At 51.6% G+C, this 25,543-nt stretch overlaps 9 protein-coding genes across 9 annotated transcripts; 3 read left to right on the forward strand and 6 right to left on the reverse strand.

Moving 5' to 3' along the window:
- Positions 1-2,500: 2,500 nt before the first annotated feature.
- Positions 2,501-3,933, forward strand: erg10B (acetyl-CoA C-acetyltransferase; the record flags this gene model as incomplete). The annotated part of the gene is made up of 5 exons (XM_056945926.1): positions 2,501-2,565; positions 2,628-2,677; positions 2,733-2,808; positions 2,863-3,355; positions 3,415-3,933. The coding sequence occupies 5 exons, from the start codon at positions 2,501-2,503 to the stop codon at positions 3,931-3,933; spliced, it is 1,203 nt and encodes a 400-aa protein (XP_056797925.1).
- A 410-nt stretch (positions 3,934-4,343) lies between these two features.
- N7459_006759 (putative ZIP family zinc transporter) lies at positions 4,344-5,852 on the reverse strand (the record flags this gene model as incomplete). Its single annotated transcript, XM_056945927.1, has 3 exons — positions 4,344-5,488; positions 5,556-5,770; positions 5,818-5,852. 3 exons carry the CDS (start codon positions 5,850-5,852, stop codon positions 4,344-4,346), a joined length of 1,395 nt encoding a protein of 464 aa, XP_056797926.1.
- Positions 5,853-6,204: 352 nt separating this feature from the next.
- Positions 6,205-7,813, reverse strand: N7459_006760 (Atg14 domain-containing protein; the record flags this gene model as incomplete). Its single annotated transcript, XM_056945928.1, has 2 exons — positions 6,205-7,130; positions 7,249-7,813. The coding sequence occupies 2 exons, from the start codon at positions 7,811-7,813 to the stop codon at positions 6,205-6,207; spliced, it is 1,491 nt and encodes a 496-aa protein (XP_056797927.1).
- A 321-nt stretch (positions 7,814-8,134) lies between these two features.
- On the forward strand, positions 8,135-8,749 carry N7459_006761 (uncharacterized protein; the record flags this gene model as incomplete). The annotated part of the gene is made up of 3 exons (XM_056945929.1): positions 8,135-8,383; positions 8,439-8,497; positions 8,560-8,749. The coding sequence occupies 3 exons, from the start codon at positions 8,135-8,137 to the stop codon at positions 8,747-8,749; spliced, it is 498 nt and encodes a 165-aa protein (XP_056797928.1).
- Positions 8,750-9,026: 277 nt separating this feature from the next.
- On the reverse strand, positions 9,027-10,962 carry N7459_006762 (uncharacterized protein; the record flags this gene model as incomplete). The annotated part of the gene is made up of 3 exons (XM_056945930.1): positions 9,027-9,229; positions 9,307-10,314; positions 10,413-10,962. 3 exons carry the CDS (start codon positions 10,960-10,962, stop codon positions 9,027-9,029), a joined length of 1,761 nt encoding a protein of 586 aa, XP_056797929.1.
- Positions 10,963-11,325: 363 nt separating this feature from the next.
- N7459_006763 (cleavage/polyadenylation factor CFT1) lies at positions 11,326-15,967 on the forward strand (the record flags this gene model as incomplete). Its single annotated transcript, XM_056945931.1, has 9 exons — positions 11,326-13,315; positions 13,377-13,687; positions 13,743-13,910; positions 13,965-14,327; positions 14,381-14,579; positions 14,635-14,710; positions 14,771-15,224; positions 15,277-15,424; positions 15,486-15,967. 9 exons carry the CDS (start codon positions 11,326-11,328, stop codon positions 15,965-15,967), a joined length of 4,191 nt encoding a protein of 1,396 aa, XP_056797930.1.
- An 853-nt stretch (positions 15,968-16,820) lies between these two features.
- Positions 16,821-18,672, reverse strand: N7459_006764 (NDT80/PhoG-like DNA-binding family protein; the record flags this gene model as incomplete). The annotated part of the gene is made up of 2 exons (XM_056945932.1): positions 16,821-18,453; positions 18,524-18,672. The coding sequence occupies 2 exons, from the start codon at positions 18,670-18,672 to the stop codon at positions 16,821-16,823; spliced, it is 1,782 nt and encodes a 593-aa protein (XP_056797931.1).
- Positions 18,673-19,422: 750 nt separating this feature from the next.
- N7459_006765 (uncharacterized protein) lies at positions 19,423-20,340 on the reverse strand (the record flags this gene model as incomplete). The annotated part of the gene is made up of 1 exon (XM_056945933.1): positions 19,423-20,340. One exon carries the CDS (start codon positions 20,338-20,340, stop codon positions 19,423-19,425), a length of 918 nt encoding a protein of 305 aa, XP_056797932.1.
- Positions 20,341-22,204: 1,864 nt separating this feature from the next.
- Positions 22,205-25,381, reverse strand: N7459_006766 (putative beta-N-acetylglucosaminidase; the record flags this gene model as incomplete). Its single annotated transcript, XM_056945934.1, has 4 exons — positions 22,205-22,318; positions 22,445-24,960; positions 25,025-25,143; positions 25,332-25,381. The coding sequence occupies 4 exons, from the start codon at positions 25,379-25,381 to the stop codon at positions 22,205-22,207; spliced, it is 2,799 nt and encodes a 932-aa protein (XP_056797933.1).
- Between the last annotated feature and the right edge of the window lie 162 nt (positions 25,382-25,543).

A 25,543-nucleotide genomic window follows, 5' to 3' on the forward strand; every position in this document is an offset into this window, starting at 1 on the left:
GGTGATGGGAGAAAAGGATGACGCGCGGTTGCACTAAATCCGCAAGTCTCCCGATTTGGTGCTGGCGTGACGCGGGAGAAGAATTGGATGTTCTTAACTTTCACTTGGTCCGAGCGCCCGAACACCATACCAGTCTGTGTGGGTGCCTGAGATGCTAGGCATTCAACTTGCGCAGAGTGTAGATAGGGATACTAGGAATCGACTACAAGACGGTCAACAAGGCAAGCCACCTTAGAACCCTCCATCTGTTTAGAAACGTTGGCTCAGTGTCATGTTCAAATTGAGGTATACTAAAATGATGAGTGACTTCGCACGTATTTTGGCTCGCTTCGAGAGCTCCGGTATTGCCGGCGCAAGAAGATTCAGGTGTTTTGGTGTGTAATCCGCGGTCTCTACTGAGTTAGTGCCAAAAAAAATGATTCGAAGACGTAGCGTATCATTGAAAAGGTAGGTCTGGGGGGTAGTCGGAAAACGAGGGGGTGTGAGGCTTTTGGCCCCATATATTAGTGAGTTATTGAATATGGATCGTTGCATCACTCGTCTAGCAAGGCATTAAATAACTAAATAGAAGCCACCTCCCAGTAAAGTTGGCCTTGATCCAACCTGAAGTTCTGTCTAAGTTTTACGCAGCCTACTAAGAAGAGGAATATCATGGAATTCATCGTATCCTCCGAACTGAGAGCTATCTACGTCGCGCCAGGGGGCTGCCTACCAAACCTGGCATCCGCCGTAAGGTGTAGCCCCGCATAAGCATATGTTTTGTATCCCAATAGTGACTCCATTGTGCGTCGATGAAACTCAAAATAGTCAGACATGAACTTATTTCAGATTAGGTATAGCCAGTAGGCTTAACGCAAAGGGCGCTGCCTTCTGACCGATGATTCTTCAGGTTGTAAACGTACTTCTTGGCTCGCTGTACGAGTGGAATGCCATCAGCTCCGCGTAAGAACATTGTGCAGTGGGAGTGCGCCTCGCGAATCCGTGGTTTTGCGCTGCCCTATGATTCATCTTTCCTGCCATCCTGGGCACCTACTACCAATATTATGCCTCCCGCGAGAACCTCCACCACACCACCTATAAGTACATCATACGCCGCTACTGGAGCCAGATCGCTGATATCTCTTTAAATTAATGACCCTGCTATATCCGCCTCGCCCGCCAAGAATGCGTCCTTACCGTCGGTACGATTATCCCAGTTTCCTGCCGCTTAAGTTGAGTCACTAAGATCACTCGTTTTGAGTAGTTTACCATTTCTCCGGGCTGGACCACAAATCCCGAAATCCCTGTGTACCAACTAGACTAGAGTAAGAAGGCCTAAACTCAGAGGGTCAGACTATCGCTTGGTGCTACGGTCTTACTAGCAAGCCCCGTAAAAGAGGACATTGAAGGCTTGACAACTATCTTTTAATCTAGCGATAAGTTCTATCTCTGGGAGCGGATATATAATACTATGGCTGAATTTGCCTCTCGGCGATATACGCGAGATTATTCTGGTCGTAGCTCAATCGGGACTGACAGAGCTATATATAGAAGATGTTTCTAGTTTATAATCTTCATACGTAAGCAAAAGGTTATATTCATCGAATCGTCATGTTTACATGCGTTCAGGTAACCGCTGCTCCGCCCCACTATAGATAGCTCTCTCTTCCATCCGTCCATCCATCCATCATCCTTATGCATTCCTTTCCTCCTGCTTCCTAGATCGTAAGAAGCCATAATTACTAGCATATGCTCATTTCTTCTAGGATACAGGATTATATAGAAGGGAGTATAGAGCAGGGTATATCCAGGTAGAGCGAGTGGAAGTCTTAATGAATATTAGTGGCCGATAGCTGCGTATCCTTGACTGGTCACAAAAAGAAGTAGCGTAGCTGATTTGCTATGCAATTAATAGATTTAAAAGGCACTTGCAGTGGCCTACAGAAACCACGCGAGTAAGTTCCAAATGTCGATACGTAATCGGTAGCTTACGAAACTATGAAAATCAATTACAAGATAGCTTCCAAGGTTAGTTCCTGCTAGTTCTTGTTTTCTCTATTCCACTAGTTGTTTTATGTGCTCTCGGAGCGTTCTGAGCCACACAACTTCTGGCCAACCAGCGACCACCAATCAAAATTGCCAGCCTTAAAGGTTTCCCTTGGTTCCAGTAGCACCGAGGGGCATTGCTATCAGGTTATAAGCCTGCGCTTGTACAGCGTCGCGCTAAAGATCTCTGAGGCTATTTAACTTGTCGAACCGGGGAAATCAGGTGATTTCCTGCGACCATTGGCAAGCAGAAAAATAACTGAATTCCAAGAAACTATCCAACTATCCCTGTACCAATTTCAAGGGGCTTAGCGAATGATTAAGTAAACATCATAATTATCATCGGATTTACCTTGGTCCGATACCGAATCCACTGCCGTCCGACCACTAGATTATTATGTAGCACCCCTCCCTTTCGTGTATATCCCCTTCCTCTTTTCTCCTCAACACTTGCTCCTTGTTTTCGTGCCAAAAAATGTCTTCTCTACCTCCCGTCTACATTGTCTCAACTGCGCGCACGCCAGTGGGTTCTTTTCTTGGGTAAGATTCCCCTCTGGTTTCACCTACTTTTAACGTAAGGAGAGAACTAAACAGTGAATTAGCTCTCTTTCTAGTCTGACTGCTCCCCAGCTTGGCTCCCATGCAATCAAAGGTATGCGTCTTGAACTCCAATGAGTCACCTATTGTTACTGAAGACGGCAACGCAGCGGCTGTCGAGCGGGCCGAGGGTATCAATGCCTCTGATGTCGAGGAAGTCTTCTTTGGCAACGTTCTGTCTGCTGGGTAAGTCACCTGTTGACTATTACGGTTGCGGTTGGCCACTGATACTTTCCTTAGCGTTGGCCAAAACCCTGCTCGTCAATGTGCAATTGGTGCTGGTCTCCAGGAATCCACTGTCTGTACAACCGTCAACAAAGTCTGCGCTTCCGGCCTGAAGGCGGTCATCCTTGGTGCCCAGACTATCATGACTGGAAATGCCGATGTTGTTGTGGCAGGTGGTACTGAGTCCATGTCGAATACCCCCCACTACCTTCCCAATCTCCGCACTGGTGCCAAGTACGGCAACCAGAACCTCGTTGATGGGATCATGAAAGATGGCTTGATGGACGCCTACGGAAAACAGGAACTTATGGGTCTACAGGCAGAGGAATGTGCCCAGGATCATGATTTCAGCCGTGAGCAGCAAGACAATTATGCCATCCGCACCTATGAGAAGGCACAAGCTGCCCAGAAGGCCGGTGTCTTTGACTACGAGATTGCTCCCATTGAGATTCCTGGCTTCCGTGGTAAGCCCGGTGTGACTGTCTCTCAGGATGATGAACCCAAGAATGTAAGCTCCTTTGTTTGTTGGAACTATCCTGCTCAAAATGTCACTCACAAACTATCTAGCTTAACCCCGACAAGCTGCGTGCCATGAAGCCCGCCTTCATCCCTGGTAGTGGCACTGTCACCGCCCCGAACTCTTCGCCCTTGAACGATGGTGCTGCTGCTGTCGTTCTGGTCTCCGAGGCTAAGGTAAAGCAACTCGGCCTTAAGCCGGTTGCCAAGATCCGTGGCTGGGGTGACGCTGCTCAACAACCGAATAAATTCACCACGGCTCCCGCTCTGGCCATGCCTAAGGCTCTCAAGCATGCCGGTGTGACCCAGGAGTCCATTGATGCCTTTGAGATCAACGAGGCCTTCAGTGTGGTGGCTCTCGCCAACATGAAGCTGCTTGGCTTGTCCGAAGACAAGGTCAACATTCACGGTGGGGCGGTCGCCATTGGCCACCCTCTGGGCGCTAGTGGTGCACGTATTCTGGCGACCCTGATTGGCGTGCTAAAGGCGAAACAGGGCAAGCTTGGCTGTGTTGGTATCTGCAACGGCGGAGGCGGCGCCAGTGCTCTGGTGATTGAATCACTGCTCTAAATGGCTTTTAACGATGTATGGATATGATACGATTCTCAGCCTTCAGCATGTGAGGTACTAAGGGAACAAATTTGGAGAATAGATGCTTTGCAACTTTACAACTTGGGGCAGAAAAAAATAGCATTCTGGATCTAAACCCCCATTCAAGTCATAGATCTTCGGATGAAACTTTGAACGCTCTGACCACTCAAAATGGGCACCACGTTTGGGTAACCATACAATCCATGCTATCAGCCATTTGAGTGCACAACCCACGGTTTTCTGTGAAATGAGAGGAGGGGGGGGGGGGGGGGGGTTTCGTGGACTTGAGAGCCAAAAATGGTTCGTGTTTGAGTCTAAAATAGTAGTACATAGAAGGACGACGACATAGCGAGCTTATTTTTTTTGTTGAATTTTACCAGATTCTCCTATCAGGCAAAGGCACCAACGAATGCCATCAAGAGAGCTCCACAGGCGACAGATATACATGCTTCGATGCGTCGCCTGCCCTTCAAGGTCTCATAACTTAACTCACTCAAGAAATCCTCCGCAAGGAGCTCCACAAGGCCTGCAAATAATAGGAGACCGCTGCTGATGGCGTTAGTGATACCGACCATAAGCAAGCCGGTCGTACTCGCCGGATCATAAAGATTGTGTAAAACCAGACCAATGGCCTGACCAAGCGGCGTTGTTGTCCCATAGGCCAGTGACATCAGCCAGGGTTTTGCAGAGGATGGTGAAAAGAGATCGGGAATAAGGGAGGCAATTCGTGATCCCAAGGCAAACCCTTCGAAGGTCTGATGGAAGCTGATGGCAATGAGGAGAACGACAAACGAAGTGCCGGTTGCGACGCTAAGCGCCATGCCAATAAAGATACTGTGGAATAGAATGCCGGCCTCTAGAAGAAGACACTGTAAAAGCTGACGCTGCGGGTTTTGTATCGGCAAGTCTGCATCAGTCTGTTGTCGAAAGTGATCACCCATGCGAGGCCGTTGGCGGGAGACAGAATGGGGTGGTCTATTTATCGGGATATCCTCCGTATACGACCCAAGGCCATCGACATCATTGTCCTCATCTTCCTTATCGAGCTGTGATTCGGCGGAGTGTGGCCGTTCGGACTCATGCGAGGACCCAGAAAGAGGTTCGGAAGGCTCAGTCTCACCACCTTGCCGCAAGCCCTGCAGGCGAATACTTCCCGGCCCACATCGAGCTTCCAGCTGTGAATAATTCGAATCTGCGTGTCCAAAGTCGCTCATGGAGTCATGACCAACGTCGGCGATAAGAGTATCATAGTCGTTTCCATGCACATGCCTCGCACCTTTCATAGCAAATATCATCTCAACGACCACAACAGCGAAAACAGATACCATGGCAACAAATCCAGCCATGGCACGATATGTTTGGCTCCAGAAGTGCGGAAGACACGGGTCCGTCAAGGAGACGAATGCTGTGGGTAGCAGATGAACGAATGCTGTTGCGATCAGGACTCCCGTTCCGAAATGCCTCGAGATGAATAGGAAACGACGTGGAATTGGAAGACGTGGGAAACGACGGGCGAGGACAGGGAAAGAGCATGCTGTTGTGGAATTAAGTATCAATCACCTCAAGTTTGACTCGGGGATGGGAGGGGGACATATGCATACCTAGTGTACTGAGGATGAGGATGAGGAAGAGCGCCATGACATGCAACGACGTGTTGTAGGCACCCCGCTCCCGAGAGCCGCATGATGGCGCAGCTATCGAGTTTGCAGATCGTGAGACATCTCGTCGTAGGAGTTCGGCTCTCAGGAGAGATTCAGGAATCTGTGAAATGGCGGACAAAGTGCGCTTGAAATCTGGAGAGGTCTTAGTCGGACCGCTGGGGTAATTCTCTTACAGGGGGGGGGGGGTTGCTGACCGAGAGACCTTTCGCCTGCGTCCTCCCACTGGGCATTCTGCATCGTTAATTGCAAATTGAGATCCGACAGGGCCTCAGCTGCATGCCCAGATGTCAGAGGTTCACTTCAATGACACAAGGGGGAAATATGAGGTTGCCAAGGCCAGATTGAGTGACTGAGTACGAGTGATGTTTCTCCTGCCGCGTGGTAGACCATCCATGAGATCCTGCTCCGGCAGCCTGGAGGGAGCGCAGGAACTCGGGCGACACTTGTTACCTAGGTACTCCAATCTTATCTCGGCTGCTTAGTATCTCCGGCTCCCGCCCTCCATGTTGTGGTCCTCTACGAGTTCACGCCGCGTCATCGGAGCAGTTGCACATTGATGTTGAAACATCTTCTTATTGTTTAAATTGAATTATCTGCTGTTCAGCTTCGTCCATCCGCTAGTACCCCTAGGCCGACGGAGATCGTCTAACCCTTGGGCAAGAATCTCGTCGTGGTTTCTCGCATCGGTTGACTCCGACTGGGAGGGGCGCCATTTGGAGCCCTTGGAACTTTGGACAGCCCCTGGACCATGATCAGTAGGCTCGTCATCCCATTCATTATCTTCCAATATCTCCCATTCCGCGCTTGCCATCTCGCCAAGAAGGTTGGCTTTGAGCTTGTCCACAATCCTTGCTGGGGTCGGCAGCTTCCAGGTTCGCATAAATTCAGAACCTTCAAGCGCACCGAGAAAGGAATGTACCGTTCCGTGAGAGTAATGACCAAGTACAGGAAATGATTTTGTGCGCTGGATCGTCGTTTGCGGGGAATCTTTGGTCGTTCTTATTTTGGCCTGCGTGTCCCGGCCGGCAAAAGCGCGCAACAGATTTGACGACTGAGCTGGCGGAGCGACTAGGAGCTGCCACATACTCTTTCCAATGTCACAGACCTCATCCCACGAGTCAGAAGTCAAATCGATTCCCTGGGTTCGGCACAGCCATGCCACATTCCAAGCGAGCAGAGTTGCACCTTCGAGAAAGAGAGCATATGTCCCAGGATCCTCCTTAGCTAGTCTGGGAAGAGGCTTGTCGATGAAAAGTGGTCTTGGTCGGGGTTGGATCCGTGGGTCTGCTGTTCTCGACGATGTGGGACTGAATGTTGGATGAAGAGAGGCGTCAGCTTCATCTGGGACTTCACGCCGGTTGTACGATGCAGCAGGCGCATATATCGTTGGGGTAGGGTGATTTCGGTGGGGCAGGGTAATTTCAGCGGGCAGTTTTAAGGAGAGATAATGCGAGACGAGGACGAGGAGATGAGCAATGTTGGAGAGCGAGGTAGAAATCTGACCGGGCGTGGCGCCTGCACAAGTATTAGCACATCGCAATATTATAGGCAAACTTGTCATAGCGCTTTCCATTCATGTCCCTCAAGTCTATAATCGAAACCGCCCCCAGCACATAGGTTGGGCGAGCTTCACCCTTCTTCGCACTCTTTTGACGAAGACCGTAGAGATTGGCGGCTTCTCGACACAGAAAAATTCGAGCTTCTGCAGTCTTACTGTGTAGAGAGTGCCAAAGATGTTCCGTTTTTTTGGTTGTATTCTGGATGCCTGTCAAAATCGCAGCCTCCCGCTCACCACGTTGATACTTCGCGGATTCGGCATCGGAACGCCTGCGGACCAAGACGTCTCTGTGCCCTGAAATAACGGCCTTCTGAGCCTTGATCTCAGCCTTCAGATAGTTGATCCGCTGGGCAATATTATTGTTCCTGTGCAGGGAGGTAGTCTGCTGGGAGGACACTGTTTGAAGGGCCCGTTGACGAGAGTACTCATGCTCGGTATCCACATGTCGTGCCTCACAAACAGGCTTTTGGCTTTGTGAATTATCATGAGAGACTATTCTCTCTATCTGACGCCCCAAGGCTTCCCTTTCCAGGATGATCTGAGTGGTTTCCAGGCGCAGCTGATAAAGACGGTTGCGGGCGCATGTTGGACAGAGGATTGGCAAGCGGGAGTCGGCGAAGGTACATATGTGACAGCTCATCGCAGGTGGTGGGGACTGGAACTGGAGATCAAGGGTTGTATTTCCATGGTGTTTCGTAGAAGCTGCAAAAACTATCCCCGAGGACCATGGAGGGTATGAGAGCTGCAGGGCCTAGTTAAAGTGCGCTGTTGTGATGTCGTCACCTGACGCAGTGTCCTTCCCGTTTGGTGCCCACACCTGCTCTTGATCGCCCTGGTCCACCGTGCCGATGCTCAAATTATGCTTGTCTGACAGCGAAGTCAAACCGATACAGGTGTATCACTCTTCCACCTCTGTTCAACTTGTTCATCCTCTCTATCTGCATACATAGAGTCAATGGGAATGGAATCTCCGGGTGGCAGCCTTGATCATGTCGCGTCTCAACCGATCGCCACTGAAGAGCCTCAGCAAACCCAGAGCCCTGAGCCGATAGAACTGATCGTCGATTCTGAAGTACCCCTGGTGGCTCGACTGACTCAAGCACTTGAAGACTGCGACTGGAATGAGTTACAAGAAAAATATGCAAGTGCCATGGATGAGCACAGTCGCGTCGAGGATGAACTTCGGAAGGAGACTACAAAGCTACTTGAGGTAACGACTTAGCCTATGAGTTTGTATAGAAATGTTTAGCGCTGATCTGCATAAGATTTTTACCTCATGGTCGCAGACCACTGTGTTGCAAGATGAGAAGCGAGCCCTGAAACGGTGAGGATGTACCGAGGCAGATGGCATGCAGGCCATCGAAAGCACTGTCTAATTTTCCATAGATTCAAGACGCAAATGCAACATGTGCAGAACTCTGAAGCGAATATGGAGAACAAGAAAAAGCATTGTGAGGCCCTCGAGACTACTATTTGTCATGACGTGGGAACTGACCATTTGCACGGGAAAGACATGGAAGTTGTCAAAGCCTTCCAGAGCGCTCTAGCCCTGCTCAACGAGCAGCTCCATATTTGACACTCGAGACAGGGTGTATTGCTAAATTTTTATTTCCACCCAAACGAGCGCATGATGCCCTACGCCACCTGTTTAATGATGCAACAAGGTGAATGACCTACGCAACACGTCGCAAATTTCGATGTATTTCCTCCCTACCTAGCTTGGGAGCATCTCTTCTTTATTACTGTGGACCGAATAAGTGTCTCCGCCAGAAGAGGGCAGTGGTGGTTTCAAAGTATCATCAATGAAACTGATCGAAGTGAGACAGATGTTGCCGGTTTATTGCCGGCTCTTTCTATTGTCCGATATTTGAATGATTAGTTGACTGCCCATTATGACCAGTCCTTCCCGTGATATCCTGCCAGGTGGCATTGAAACGTCTTCCGGTGTTCGCCAAAAGGCCTTCTTCTTCAGCTTCTTCGGCGTCGTCATCGAGTTGCCGTTCATTCAGTTTTGGTGAGCGGAATAGGGACGTGATGAAGATCAAGAGATAGAGTCCTGTAGAATACCAAGAAGAAAAAAGGTCAATTCCGAAAAGCGCTCCGTGGTCTGTCAAGTTCATGCTAGTTCCTTACCTAGGAAGAAGAATTGAGCCCAAAAGAACAACACGCCAAAGAATGGGAAGTTCAGAGTAACCCGATTCAGGAACGTGCTGACAACACTGGGAGTGCAAACCTGTTGGGCAGCTGGATTTTCTGCCACTTCAGAGCATGGCTTTATAAGCTCTTTGCTATCAGTGCAATCCGGCTGTTCCAAAGGCGAACTGGGACTGCGATCACAAAAAGTCTGTGGGCCAAACGTAGCATACTGTGGAGCAACCACCATCGAAACAGAGTAGTTTAATGCCAGAATAATCAGCATCAGCATCGCAGTTGCCAAGAGAAGAGCTTGGGGGGAAGTATGGCCTTTTCGGATTTGGAAGATTCGTATCCAAAAGAATCGGATCCCCACCACAGCGATACCTACCACGGAGCTGCAGAAAAGGAGCAACACCAGGGACGTGAAAATGGCGTAGTCGACTGGAAACACTTTGGCAGATTGAACAAGCGACCAATTTACCGGATTAAAAATGTTGATATGTCCAAGAATGTACCCGCATCGGTGCTTGCAACTGGAGTTCTTGGCTTTATCGATGGTGGTCAGGAGCATCGATATCCACGTTACAGACGTGATTGAAAGTAGCAAAATTCCTCCAACTACTTTGAAGGGGCGGCGGACTGTTGCAATTCTGTGCCACGCCCGTATCAACCAGCCCTGTCCCTCACATAGTGCTTCCTCGACCAGACGTTGCCGTCGAATTAAGGTTCTTTCCTCTCGCGTGAGTGTGTCTAATTCTCGGCGGTCTTTAGAGGACAACAGTTCCGGGTTTCCGCCACAGCGTCCTTCAAGCTGCCGCTGCCGCTCTCGGTTTACTTCAAGTTGCTGTGCAGATTTTGCTCGCAGTGTGCGGTCAGAAGTAGAAGGCGCAGTCTTGATGAGGCTAATAGGAAGCAGTGCAAGACCGGGAGCGGTATACAAGACATATAGACAGAGACCCAAGGTCATCAAAAGCCCGAGTGCAAAGGTCAATGCTCGTTCGCCATCTGCATCCATATTAGCATTTCCTCGGTAATTGATGAGCAGTGGAAAGAAAAGGGAAAACCAGGAATAAAAAGCAAGAGATAAGTGTATCATGACTCACTATTCTCGGTCAGTAATCGCTTGAAGTAATCCAGGTCCATGCCATCCTTATCCTTGTTGATAGGCACGAAGAACCCAACAAGGAATAGGATGGCCACAATTACACCGAAGGATAGGGTGTACTTGAAAGCACCCCAGAACCGCTGGAGCAGTGTTTGCTCATTCGTCTCAGTAGCGACTTCATCATATTCCTCGTACCAGAAATAGATGAACGGGATCACAAGAAGACAGAGTAAGGCATCCAGAGAATAGAAGAGATAGTAGATGACTGTCAGAGAATAGATGATGCGATCAACGGCATCTTGCGAAGCCCAGTCCTTTCGTCGGCCCAGTTCGGACGAGGTGGTCGACGACACCAAAGCAACATCCACTGGAAGCAAAAGCACTGTCGCCAGAAGACTGGTGATGGCAATTATGCACGTCAGTGTTACAGAAGGGGAACGTTCGCGAGGGGTTTGGTAGACATAGATGAACACCGAGGCCACGGCAAGCAGAATAGTTATCACGACTGCGTACACGATCCAGATCAGAGATGTCTGAAGAAGCGCCATGATGAAAGGGATTGATCCACATCGAGAAATGCCAGCAGAGGTGTGGTTTCTCAGTAGTTGGGGGCAAGGATAAATGTTCTCAGCATCTAAAAGTTCAGTTGGAAGAGCAAGTACTTTTGCTATCGCGCTGCGACGCGCCTGTCGTCATGAACTAACCCGAAGGGGTGTTGACCACGTGACAGGCAGCTTTGCGCTCCAAACCGCCCTGGATACACTTTGTGGTTTATATACGCCCTCGCCACATCCCCGGGTCTCTTTTTTTGGTGGCTCGAGCTCACTGAGCGGCAATGTGCTCCCCAGATCATTCATAGCTCCAGTATTTGCCGACTGAAGCAATTTCAATCAGCGGTGCGGGTTTTTGCAATGCAGTGCTATACGGAGCTGCTGCCCCCGACTGGGGTCACTCATGCGCTTGCGGTTCCCTTTATCTCTGCAACCGCGAACAATCTCATTGTGGTCCGAACATCGCTGCTCCAGGTTTTTACCCTCCGCAACTATCTTCCACGGCGGGATGAAGGCGATGAGAGCCATTCAGCACACTCTCATCTACCAGAGACCAAGCTGGTCCTTGAAAAAGAGTATCCTCTAGCGGGAACGGTGACAGACCTGAGTCGAGTCAAACCGTTGACTACTAAGAGCGGTGGAGAGGCCATTCTGCTCGCTGTGCGTAATGCCAAGCTCAGCTTGATCGAATGGGATCCGGAGCGTCATAGCATTTCCACCATCTCAATCCATTACTACGAGCGTGATGATCTGACTCGGAGCCCCTGGGCTCCAGACTTGAGCCGTTGCGGTAGCATTCTCAGCGTGGATCCGAGCAGCCGATGTGCAGTTTTCAACTTCGGGGTCCGCAACCTCGCTATCCTACCTTTCCACCAGGCCGGAGATGACTTGGTGATGGATGAATATGATTCGGAGCTGGATGGGGAACGCCCAAGTCAAATTACCGGAGGCGGGCAACTGGAAAAGACCAAGGATAACTCTACTTATCAAACCCCTTACGCCGCTTCGTTCGTCTTGCCATTGACCGCCTTAGACCCTTCCTTGCTCCATCCGGTCAGTCTTGCATTTCTCTATGAATATCGGGAGCCGACTTTTGGCATTTTGTATTCTCAAATTGCAACCTCCAATGCACTGCTTCACGAGAGAAAGGATGTGATGTTCTATACTGTCTTCACCTTAGACCTGGAGCAAAGAGCGTCAACAACCCTCCTTTCAGTCTCAAAACTACCGAGTGATCTGTTCAAGGTGGTAGCCCTCCCACCTCCTGTGGGTGGAGCTCTACTCATTGGCTCCAATGAAATCGTACATGTGGACCAAGCCGGGAAAACCAACGCGGTCGGAGTGAACGAATTCTCTCGACAAGTCTCAGCGTTTTCAATGAGCGATCAATCCGATCTAGCTTTTCGCTTGGAGGGCTGTGTCGTGGAACGATTGGGTGGTGATAGCGACGATCTTCTCCTCGCACTTGCTTCTGGGGAAATGGCCTCGATTAAATTCAAGTTGGATGGTCGATCTGTTTCTGGGATGTCAATCCATTCTTTGCCACCGCAAGTGGGCGGGCGAATCTTGAAATCGGCTGCTTCATGCTCAGCATGCTTCGGTGATGGCAATATCTTCATTGGTAGCGAAGACGCAGACTCGGTACTTCTACGGTGGTCACATTCATCTCCAGCTTCCAAAGTGGTACGCCTGGAACCGAAGCAGGGTGTCGATGGGACGCAAGACCTTTCGGAGGATGAACAAATGGATGATGCTTACGAAGATGATCTTTACTCGTCGGTTCATGAATCGGCAATGAATGACGAGCGCGCAGCTGCACAGAACCCGTCATCCGAGTATTATCAGTTTCGACTGAGTGATAGACTTTCTAGTATTGGCCCCTTGCGAGATGTGACTCTCGGTCGTGCCTTGCCGGTCACCAAACCCCAGAATCAGCCGTCCAGTGAAGGTCTCTCCGCCGAGCTTGAATTAGTTGCGTCGCAGGGGTCGGATACTTCCGGGGGTTTGGTTGTTGTCAAGCGTGAAATCGATCCCCTGACGACCATGTCCATCCAGATGGATGGTGCCGAAGGGGTATGGTCAGCCACAATAACAACAGGGAGAGGCAATTTGGCCTATAATGGCAATTCGGAAGAAGAGAGTTCGTTCTGCCGATATGTGATTGTCTCACAGCCAAGCGGACCAGACAGGGAAGTCTCGAAAGTTCTGGTTCTGGAGGGGCAAGATCTGAAGCCTTTCCAAGCCACAGACTTCAACCCAAATGGAGACTGCACTGTCGACATAGGAACGTTGGCAGTGGGCACTCGGTTAGTGCAGGTTTTGCGAAACGAAGTTCGCAGTTACGATAAAGGTTTGTACTCTCGCCTGGTCAAAATTCTTGGCATTGACGTGCTGATCTCGATGGCCATTAGACCTAGGCCTGGCACAGATCTATCCTATCTGGGATGAAGACACCGATGAGGAGCGCGCAGCTGTGACTGCTAGCTTCGCTGATCCCTATCTTGCCATTCTGCGGGATGATTCCTCCCTGTTGCTCCTTCAGGCAGATGACAACGGAGACATCGATGAGGTATCACTTCCAGACGATATATCCACTTCGAAGTGGCGGTTTAGTAGTCTCTATCGCGACAAGTGCCAGACATTCAATCCCTTGAGCTCAGACTCAGACGGCACTATTGCGAATATGCTCATATTCTTGGTAAACCAGGAGTACAAACTTTCGGTGGGTGATCTAAAGCCGACTAGGGTAAACTTCAACTCTAATGCGAACCATACAGATCTTCAGCGTCCCTGACTTGAAGCAACTGTCGGTCATCGATGGGCTTGACTGCTTACAACCCGTATTATCGGATGAACCGCCCCGGCGGTCCAACATCAGACAATCTCTGAAAGAAGTGCTAGTGGCTGAGCTTGGTGATCGTTGGAGCATTTTCCCATATCTGATTGTGCGATTCTATATTTAGCTTTTTGGCGTATTCATGCTAATTCCAACAATTTAGGTTCGGACCGATAATGATGATCTGATTGTGTACAGGCCGGTCTTCGCATCGCCAGAGGGAGAGGGTGGATCATCGAATCGCCTGAAGTTTGCTCAAGAGGCCAATCACACTCTTTGCAAGATATCTTCAGGCTCTTCTACTCATGGGGAGTACCATCGGCGTGCAAGACCTTTACGAGCCCTACCAAATGTTTCTGGTCTCAGCACTGTCTTCATACCGGGTGATTCCGCTGGGTTCATCCTGAGAACGACGACAAGCTCACCGCATGTAGTACGCCTCCGAGGAGAATTCACTCGCTGGCTAAGTGACTTCAGCTCGGCGGACATCGGCTGTGAGAACGGTTTCATATTTGTTGACTCTAAGGTAATGTCGCAATCCTCGTCGTTCAAGAATCACCGCTAAAGAGATTGTTTCAGCATTGCATACGGATATGCCAATTACCCCCGAGAACTGAATTTGATTATCCATGGACATTGCGCAAGGTCGCCCTCGATGAGCAAGTGGACTGCTTGACCTACTCCACGTCGTCTGAAACCTATGTCCTCGGTACCAGCTCTAGCGCAGGCTTTAAACTACCGGACAATGATGAGCTACATCCAGAATGGCGCAACGAATGTTGGTTTTCCTATTTTTAAAGGTTGGTTAAACCATGCGCTGACCCGAGCTCAAGCAATATCATTCTTCCCGAAAGCCCCTCAGAGTTCTGTTAAGGTCGTCAGCCCCAAGACTTGGACCGTTATCGACAGGTATGGAAAAAACGGGTATTCTGCGCGAAACCTGGTTTCATTAATGCTTACATCTTGTAGCTACCCCTTGGATTCTGCCGAGCATATAACGGCAGTGAAGAATATCAACTTAGAGGTTTCAGAAAACACCCATGAACGAAGGGACCTCATTGTTGTGGGAACAGCGATTGCTAAGGGCGAAGACATTCCGGCTCGCGGGTGCATCTACGTATTCGACGTGATTGTGGTGGTTCCGGAGCCAGGTAAACCGGAGACGGGCCGCAAATTAAAGCTCGTTGGCAAAGAGACTGTGAAGGGTGCTGTGACCGCGCTGTCGGGCATCGGTGGCCAAGGTTTCGTGGTTGTTGCCCAGGGACAAAAATGCATGGTCCGAGGTCTCAAGGAGGATGGAAGCCTTCTTCCCGTCGCGTTCATGGATATGCAATGCTATGTGAACGTCGCGAAGGAACTCAAAGGTACAGGGATGTGTATTTTGGGTGATGCAGTCAAGGGTCTCTGGTTTGCAGGTTACTCGGTAGGACCCAGCCTATGAGCCTTTCCTTCATAGGAGCTAACTCCGTCTGCAGGAGGAACCCTACAAGATGACGCTCTTCGGCAAGGACCCAGAATACTTGGAAGTGGTAGCTGCGGATTTCCTTCCGGACGGGAATAAGCTCTATATTCTGGTCGCCGACAGCGATTGCAACCTGCATGTGCTACAGTACGACCCTGAAGGTGTGTGACGTTTAGTGAGCGTGCGGCGAGCTCTTCGACACCCCTCGCTGACGCTTCCTAGATCCCAAGTCCTCTAATGGCGACCGATTGCTCAATCGGAGCAAGTTCTACACCGGCAACTTTGCCTCGACTGTCACCTTGCTGCCTCGTACGGCCGTATCGTCTGAATATCTTGAGCCCACCGATGGTCAAATGGACGTGGATGTAACGATTGCCACTCATCACGTTCTGGTCGCCTCTCAGAATGGGTCTCTGGCATTGGTTACGACAGTGGCGGAGGAGTCCTACCGTCGCCTGTCGGCCCTGCAGTCTCAACTGACGAATACAATCGAGCATGCTGGGGGGCTGAATCCTCGTGCATTCAGGACCGTTGAGAGTGATGGGAATGGTGGTCGAGGAATGGTGGATGGAAATTTGCTGCGCCAGTGGCTGAATCTGGGCAAGCAACGCCAGGCGGAGATCGCAGGCCGCGTCGGCGCGACAGAGTGGGAAATCCGAAATGATCTAGAAGCCATCGGTGGAGATGGTCTGGGTTACTTGTGAACCTGGTGTCAAGGCTGATGATGCGCTTGGTTAGCTTGAGCACCCCAGACACATACGCTCTTTTGTTCGTGGAGGTGTTTCCAGCAGGAGGGCTCGTTCACTGGTAAAGTCCGCTTAGGCATAAGGCATATATGAATATCTAGTGTACGCCTATCACTTCCACCAGTACGCCCAGCCTAATCCTGCGTAGTTCACGATTGGCAGGAAAGTTTCATCACAGATGATATTTTGTCAACATATGGCACCTGCGCCAGATAAATAAGTTTGAGAGCCGGTCCAGGTCGAACGGAGTAAATCGCGGCGTAACATCATAACACGATGGGATATAACCGGAACCAAGATAATCAACGCCCACAGTGACCCAGTCCAATCAACCATTGAAAACCCACAAGAAAAAACACAGACCAATGTGATATCCTTCAAAAAGCCGAGACGCCATTAATGTCTTTTTTCCCCCAGAGGGAGTGAGCGAAAGGGGAGAGACGTCAAATCGCCCACCTTAAATCAAGACGAGCCACAGGCATCTGCAAAACAACAATCCCGTAGAGAACTCCACAACAACGCCACAAGCGCCGATTTTGCACCCAACACTCGCAAGAAAAGGGCCCCAACCTCCGGGACCCAAGACAATGTCAAACCCAGAACCAGGACCGCCAACCAGCCAAGAACCCCTGCAGATCAACAGAAAATAAGAGCCTGCCGTTTTTCTGCTTCGGCTGAGGAAAAAGGGAACTTTCAAGATGCCATGGATCGAAGCAGAAACAACAAAGAAACACCTTATCCCGACGTGCAGGCAGACGCGACCCGAGAACCACCAGAGATAAAACGCCACCCAAGCGTCCAAGAAGTCGCATTAGAAAACGTCTTCTGCGGCAAAATAGCGCTTGCTGCGGCCTCGAGAGGCCACAAACTTCATCTCGGGCATATTGGTGTGGTGCACTACATGGGGCCGGTAGACAGCATCAACGGGCGCCTGCCAGTCATCCAACCCGAGGGGAAAGTACTCATAGAGAAAGTCTGTACTCTCATTCGGAAAAGGAAGCGAAGAGACAAACTGCTGGGGCAGATTCGCGGTTTCCAGCAGCGGAACTGACGAGGTAGCGCTCCGGGATGGGGTCTGAGAGATGTTGTGTGACAGCTTGCGAATCTTGGCTGGCGGTGCCGACTGATCCATGCTTACTGACCGTTGCTGGAGTTCGCTGGTATAAGGTGGCATGATCTTTTGATCGAGATGAAGGGTAGCATCGGTTCCATCCTCTTCATCCAAAAGAGATAGATTAATGGGCGCGGCAGCGGCTGCTGTGGCGCTGCTTATGCGGCGTTGTTGGTCGGCAGTCTGAGAGAGTTGCTCTGGGCTGGAGTGAGGAAAAAGAGACTGGTGTGTGTGGGTCATTACGGCGTTGGAGGCTGATTGTGGGATAGGAGTCCAGTCGGGAGTGGCCTGAGGTTGTTGCATCAAAGTGGGAGGGGGAACAGATGTCGTCTCCGGAGAACTGCTTTGGACGGTTGCGGACGGGGCCTTCGGCTTAGCTGGGGTCACGCTGGCTCGACGCGGCGCAGACTCGTTGGTCGGGGTGCGGTTGAGTGCAGCAGCTGAGCTGGCCTGGTTCTTGCGTGAAGCAGCGGCGCTCCCGCTCAACGGGAGATCTTTCCGGGACTGAAAGTTGCGCGGGCTGCGCCCTCGAACGATTACAGGGCCTGACTGTACCTCCGAGATGGGGATTTTGGCACCGGTGGAAAGCGTCGCGACCACTTTGAGGCGGACCACGAAATGCTGTTGCAGCTCCTTCCGGCGGCCGTTGTTGGCGGTAGCCACGCGGAATTGGAGGCGTTTCCAGGCAACGGGGAAAGTCGCATAGTCCGTATCAAGGTCCTGGCCGGCCATGATATCGAGCGGGATTGGTGGGGGCTCCTTCTCGATTTTGGCAGCGGTGCTTGGGTTGTTATCTTCGAGAACCGTACCAGAATTGGCGGCTGCAGCCGAGGGCGTCTTCCAGGGCACCGAGATAATCTTGACCGGGTTCCCCTCCACAGACTCGGTGGCTGACACGGTCAGCTCTTGCGCCAGAATTGGAATCCGGTCACCTTGGTCGGTCATGATGTAACGCATCCCCCGGGGCAAGGTCACTGATCCGGTGATTTGGAAGAGGTTCCGGCGATAACAGGTCAACTCTGCACCCTGCTGCGGCGGGGCGTTTTCGGATGGAGAGGTGGTGTAGGGGGATTCGGCCAGAAAAAACATGCCATGGAGCTGGGCCGACACCGACAAGGAGGTGCGCCGCATCGAATAATCGAGCAGAGTGAAATGGTAGACGGGTAATGAGAAGCTCAGCAGCTTATTGTTGTGATCGATTGAAGAGTCCTGGGGCTGTTCTGTGGGAATCGGGTCAAATGGAGTAACCATGTCCGTGAAAGGGTCATCATAGCCCGAGGGGAAGCGCTTCAATGAATGCGGCAGGGTATGTTGGGCGAAGGCGAGGTCATCGCTGGGAGGAACGGGCCCGTTGTTAGTCTCGGCGCAGGAGCGGCTCTGGACTCGAAGCGCGGGCGACTTACCTGACGAAGGTCTCGGAATCGAAGTTGGAACGATGATCGGGAAGGTCGAGGCCTGGCATGGCATTGAGATAGTCGGTGCCTTGGAGATTGCCCAGAGACAAGGGACTCGCCAGGTATGGCGGCATAGCCATGGTATCGAAACCCTCCATGGCGAGGGTGAGGGATGTGAGGAAGAAAGAAGACAAAGAGAAGGACAAAAAGGGGAGCTAAGGGGAATGCAAGAGCAAGAGGGGGTCATGGAATGCGGTGTTGAAGAGCCCGGGATGCGCGAGCGACCGAGACGGATTCGGGGAAAAGTGGAGCCGCGGTTTTTGCGGAGAACCGACGAAGACGGGACTCTCTTCTCTCGCTCTCTCTCTTTTTTTTTTCTCGGTTCGTTTCCTGTTTTGCCTTCTTTCTCTAGTGCTTGTGGGGGGGCTCTAAGGTCGACGGGTACGGAGTGTGTATGGACTACGGGACTTCTGGGCGGATAGTTATTCACATCCACTCTACCCTTCCTTTCTCTACTCTCCCCCCAAATCTCACTTGTTTCCCCCCTCTCTTTCCACTCCTCCCCTCTCGATGGGGTAAGACGCGGGCGATCGCTCACCGGCTCTCGGCAACGGTCGCAGTTTCGCTCCGTCTTGGGCCCTGAAGATCAGTTTCGGAGAACCATGAACCCACCTGCCTTTTGAGGCCCGGCTGTTTCGGTAAACAGCCTGAAAACGCCACGGGCACCGGAGAAAGCAGGACAGAGAGGAGAGTTATAGCGATAGTACAGAGTAATCAATATGACGGCCAGACACTAACATGTAACATGTATGGTTGAGGGAGAGACGGCGGGCTCCGAGGATCCCGGGCTGGGAATGATGCGGATGATTCTCAAGATCCTATCCACTAAAGCCACCATTTGTTTTCCTTTATCCTCCCTTTTGATTTGTCCCCCTCCCCCGTTTCTTCTTTTCACTCCACCCCTCCCTTTGTAAGTAATACATTATATACATCCCTATGACTTTGTACGCCCCAGAAGGATCGATGATCATCGTGGGCCCGTCTGACATGCAGCGCCATCGTGATGAGTGAAGGAGGGTCCTCGAGTCAATCAGCACATTGCACCATGCATCGAGTGAACAGACACGAGAGCGAGCACGGCCGTGACCGTCTGCGATCATGCATCTCCCAATTGGACTGCCTCCGGGGCCAGTTCTGGTGATTGGTGGAGAGCCTGCATCTCCACTCGCCATCGAGACGCATCCAGTCGGAGCCAGGAACCGAGAATCCTGCCACGGTACGAAAAGTCGTGCGAAAAAGACAGGAAAGGGAAGAGAATTCTTGGGAGACGTATACGTATCCCACGCGGAGAAGGATGACCACCAACCAAAGCCCCCGGGCAATAAGGATTTACTTCCTTCCAGGAGAGAGAGAGGGGAGAGAAACTCTGATCGAGCCCATTCGACCTCATACCTCTCTGCTCGATTCAGGGTTGCCTCGTGGGGGCGAAAGAAGAGTGCGAGAGGAGGGTGGGACCGGCGATGTCCGGCCAGAATTCTCTCCTGATTCTTCTGCAGGTTCGGCCGTTGTGCTTCGGCGGGTGATGCATCCAGGTCATACCGTGTAATCTCGCGCGGCATCACGAGCGTGTGAGACTGCAGGACTCCTGCCCGAGTCGGACCGTTGGCGCTGAAGTCGACATACCGGACTGGGCAGCGAGCGACGGATGTGGCGGGGAGAGCAAGAGAAGTTAGAGAAGCTTTTGGCCCATGTGAAGCGTCAAGCTCGCGAGGATCTTCTGGCTTCATCTCCCGTGCATTTACCCGATTCGACTCTGGATCCTGCATGTTCCTGACGTGGCCCTGTCGAAGCTGACGCCGAGCATACAGTCCAGATATACAGTATTCCCTATACTCAGCCCTGGGTATCGTCATTACATATGTATATTGGAGATGTCGCCTTCCACCATCATGATTGGCCCTTGCCCTTCAGCAGCCTTCTTCTCGCCCGGGCAAATCATTTATCGTCGCCCAAGGGACCGTACCTACTATGTACATGGACTCCCGGACCGAACCAGAACTGAACCTTGCTCTGATTGATCCGTGGCAAAAGAGAGAGAATGACGACTCTGATTGGCATGGAGGACGACGATTCGCCCAGCGCGATGGACCGCGTTTACCCAATGCGTCGACGCCCCGAATCGCCCTTGCGGCCCCCGAGCTCTCCAAGCTTTCAAGGTTTGATTTTACTTCCCGTGAGGAAACCTGTACATTATGTATATACAGTCCACCCGGCGATCACCGACTCCGATCCGATCTACTAGACGCGTTTGGGATCTGTTGTCAAAGGTGCATGCGACGCGGTTGAACCAGCGTGGTACTCGAATACACGACGCAGGGCTCCCCCCCCCCCCCTTTTTTTTTCTCGTTTTCCCGGGTGCGGAGAGCAGATCGAAGATAAGGAATGTGGAATGTGGATCGGGCGCAATGCGGTCGAGAGGGCCTGGCGGGCCTCGCCGGCGCTGCAAGCATCGTAAATCCCTAGACACCGAGTGCACTGTGCGACTGAGGCATTTCCGCGGACTCCTAGAACCTGCCAAACTCTACTATAGTGCCCTCCCCCCCCCCCCCGCTTCAGAGGGTTCGCGAAGACTAGAGCGAATTGCCGGGCGCAAAAAAGGGGGGACGCGCGCATCCGGATAGAAGTGTAGCCCCGACACCCGAGGCCGCTAATTTGGCGTCCGTCACAAGTACAGGTACTTGTATATGTATGTACATGTATGAAAGGCAACACGCACGTGCAGACGGACCGTTTGAGGAAGACCCGGGATATTTTATTGGAAGCTCGACAACTGCCTAAACGGCCAATGGTCCAACCGTGCCCGGACCGCGACAAGAATAGTAATCATCATAATCGCACCCTATGATTATTCGCGTCGTTCTAACCGACGAAGGTGGAAAGCCCTGACTTTGGGTACCAAGCGGAGTCCACGCTCGCAGCCTCCGTTGTGCGAGATAACGACCCTCGTTGTTCATAACATATTTAATTATGGTCATCTCATTCACTTCTCCTACGGACGTCCGGTCCAGTGAGCGGACGAGACCTCAGCCCCACTCGACGGGGATCTAGTGAGTCTGGGCCTGTAAAGTATACATGGCCAGTACACCCACATATACTGCATGTAGGGGCATATACATGTAAGTACTGGAGGTACCGAAGGTGCGAGGCTGTCCTGGGAGAGGACATGATCCAGATGATGCGGATCTCCCGTGATCGACATACCCAGTCAGTCGCTTGACTACCATCGGTACTTACCCACAGTAGGAAGAGTCTCAATCAAATGATGTAAGATTGGCCCGAATGACGCCGTGCAGACTGTCCTACCCGAAGTGTGCACACTCCCGAGGTAATAATCATCAACCAAGAAATAATTAATCCATAATTATATATGCACAGGGGGGAAAGGCAAAAAACGCCACAAAAGGCCAAGGTCGAATCAAGAAACCCCGCGAGAGCCCCCTGTACCTGCATCGCAATTTCATTCCCTGGCCCAGAACGACGGCACAACTAGAACCACATGCCAAGAAGTTGGATATCATATATGCGAGAATCGAGACGAAGAAAAAAAAATAAAGAAGACACTGAAAGTAGAACCGGGAGTGGGATATCGGCCTGGCAAAAAAGAGAAAAATCGAAAGATCGTTGTCCCCTTTAGGAGGAGTGCAGCATCGTCCAGGTGGCGGCATCGCAGTTAACTTCCTCGAAGCTGTGGAGCATGCTAAAGCCCATTGAGCAGAGACAGTCGAAATTCCCATCGCCATCCACCTGCAACTCATTAGCGTTTCACTTCTACCAGCCGAAAGGAGAAGACGAGAGAGAGAGAGAGAGAGTGTGTGTGTGGGTGGGGGATGTGTGAAAGGCCAATAAAAAGGAAGCCGGCTAGGAACGTACACAATCCATCACGACAGCATGGGCATTCAGCTTCCGGATCTGCTTGATAGCTAGCAGGATCAGCCCCTGCATGATCGTGGAATACTCGTCCACGCAAGGAGATATCACGAGCGACGAGATGCCCCCAACGGGCGTATTGGTGGCGCGCAAGGCTGGCATGTGCTCAGCTAATGTAGATCGTTCGTTATAGATCACTATACTTCCCAAAATCATATCGTCCGAGGAACGCTTGGCCCGGATTATTCCACAGTTCGGAGCACCCCCAAGCGCGATGCGATAGATGTCGGCCACCCCCTGCCGCGCATTGGTCTTGATGTGGTCAAGGATCGCCCGGGCAAAGTCCCAACCATACACGAGGTCGTAGATCACATCAGCGTTCTGCAATGTCGCCATGAGCCCATCTGGTGGGGTCCATGTTGTCAAATTGCGGAGCGTGACGCTGCAGACGGGGCGAGAAAGCGCAGTATTCCAGCCTAAGTTCGCGAACCACTGACGCAGTCGCTTGCGATCGACAGAGTTGACGGACGGAATGCCCAGGTAGATGCCAGGAAGTCGAGACCCAAGTTGAAATCGTTTGATGCCTTTTCGCTGGAGAAGGGTGCGGATTGCGCGGCTATGAAGAGAATGCCCGATGGAGAGTTTTCGCCGGGATGGATCGACAATCAGACAGCCAATAACACCGGTCCCGGTGGACTGAAAGAAATAAGTTGCACAGAATCCATACAGAGCCTGAGTGCTGCTATTGCGGACCACAAAGTGTGCTTCGACAATGTCCTCTCTCCGTAAGAGAAAGCTATTATACGTGGACCCAAGCAGCTCTGAACGCTGACCTTGCGGACAATCCTCTCGGACCGCATCTAGGAGCGCATCCAAAGCGTCTGCATCACGTTCCTCGTTCCAGTTCTCTACAAGCCAATGCTGACGAGACTGATTAATTTTCTGGCTGCGGCTGATGGAGCCGGGCAACGTCCCCGTTGCCGTCAGTTCACCATATAAGACCTTGACGAGTGCCTGAAGTGCGGTCTCTGTGAAGTCATATGTGCAAATATAGGTCGCGATTGATGTGTCCATGGCGAAATCATACGGAGAACTGACTGCTATCACAATCAAAGGCTTTTCCCATCGTTCACCAGAAGGGGAGTATTGTGATTGACATATCAACGAGACATGTTTCGAGAATGCCTGTTGATATAGGTTACGGTTGGCGTCCGCGGTAACCACAATGACCGCGCAAGCTCGCTTAATGAGGTCTTCGTGGATGGGACGCACTCCATTGGCTGTATATGACGTATGCAACACACGACCGTTCCTTTGCCGTGAGAGAGACCTCCCAAGCTCCTTGAAAATACTCTCTCCACTCATAATCGATGCGGTTTGATCCAATGATGCTGCTGGATCGAGAGAGCCATGGATGGGTTCGTTTGCGGAGAGAGTGACTGCTGAAGCTGCGAGTGGCTTGACCAAGGGAGTCAATAGTAAGAGCTCTTCGTTGGCGTCAATGACATTTGAAAGGGGTAGCAAGTTGTTCTTGTCTCGTATAACAGTGATTGAGTTGTTGTAAGCCCGTGTAGAAAGGTGGGTATGCGATGGCTGCATTTGGGTGAGGGAAAGGAGACCGGGAGGCTTCAACGCCTGCTCCCAAGAGGTGCACCGTGCTTTGAGATCTAGGACCCGACACAAAGACTGCGTAATTCGAGCGCGGCCAATGATACCATTTTCCACGCCCAACTTGAGTCCATTGATTGCTTCTTGTTGTACCGGGAAGGATCGACACAGCAGGATGACATCGCAGCCCGCATTTTTGGCCATCACTGTTCCGCCGCCAACTCCAATATTATGCGTCAAGGCCTCCATCTCCAAGCACTCCGAAACGACAACCCCTTTGAACTTGAGATCTTTTCGGAGGAGCTCGTCTACCACTTGATCGCTCAGGCAGGCATGCATCACATTCATCCCTGCCGAGGACATTGATACCCCACCCACCATCATAGCATCGAGGCCTTGCATGATGGCGTTGCGAAAGGGTACTAAGGCATTGAGGCTGAGTTGCTCTAGTGATTCGGTGATGATGGGGACATCCGTATGAGAGCCTAGGAATTCTAGATTGCCGTAGGAAGGGAAGTGCTTGCCGCAGGTGGCCAGGCCCGCTTCTTGATATCCTTTCATGAATTGCACTCCATACTGGGATGCCTCCTGAGGGTCATCGCCGGTGGTGCGAACCCCGAGGGGTTGGTTCCGCACATTGGTCAAGACATCTAGGACTGGACCCAGAATCCAGTTGACTCCAACAGCCTTGAGCTCCTGCGCTGTGGCCACTGCAACCTCGTGGGCTAAAGATTTGGACCCCGTGGCTGCCATTCCCATGGCGCTAGGGAACTGCCGAACATAGATCTCATCATACAGGCTGTTGACGCCACCATTCTCTTGATCCAGCGCGATGAGCAGCGGAACCGGATGGCCAGCGTTGCGGGCGATAGTTTGCAATTCGAGGACCAGTCGAGTAGCCTCCTCGGCCGCTATTGACGGAGGTTAGTCAACGCATGTCACAGGTTGTAATGGATTGACAAGTATGGACAATACATTTCAAGTTCTTGGCGGACAGGAGAATGGAACCGAGGTGGTAGTCCTCAATGAGCGAGCGGATCTGAGGGTTGACAGTCGTACCATCGAAGCCCATCATAAATAGCTGGCCCATTTGCCTACCACATGGCACGTCAGCATGGCGCGTCCGAAGAGCCGGTCCCTCTTCAGGTGTCAACCTTCCCGAAGTGGAAATAGTCCAAACCATCCGAGGGGGCGTTGGGGTTCCACAACGCTGTGGAGGAGCGATGAATCCAGACGGCGAGGGAACGCGCAGGGTCTGGAATCGCCGGAACGATCAACATACCTGTCTAAATCCTCCCAGCCCGGGGGCAGCATGTCCTCTTTCGGGGCCATGGCCCTGGGAGGGGAATGAAGAATGCCAGCAGGGGCCAACGGCAACACAGGAGGTCAAAGGATCCACGTCAAGACAAGCTGCAACCGGGGGTGGCATCAGCCTTACGGGAGTGAGGATGAACAAGGAGAAGCTCCGAGGTCGCAGTCAGGTGACGAGAGGGG

The sequence above is a fragment of the Penicillium hispanicum genome (assembly GCF_028827665.1).
Source record: "Penicillium hispanicum strain IBT 35686 chromosome Unknown utg000006l_segment0_segment0, whole genome shotgun sequence".
NCBI classification, from domain to species: domain Eukaryota; kingdom Fungi; phylum Ascomycota; class Eurotiomycetes; order Eurotiales; family Aspergillaceae; genus Penicillium; species Penicillium hispanicum.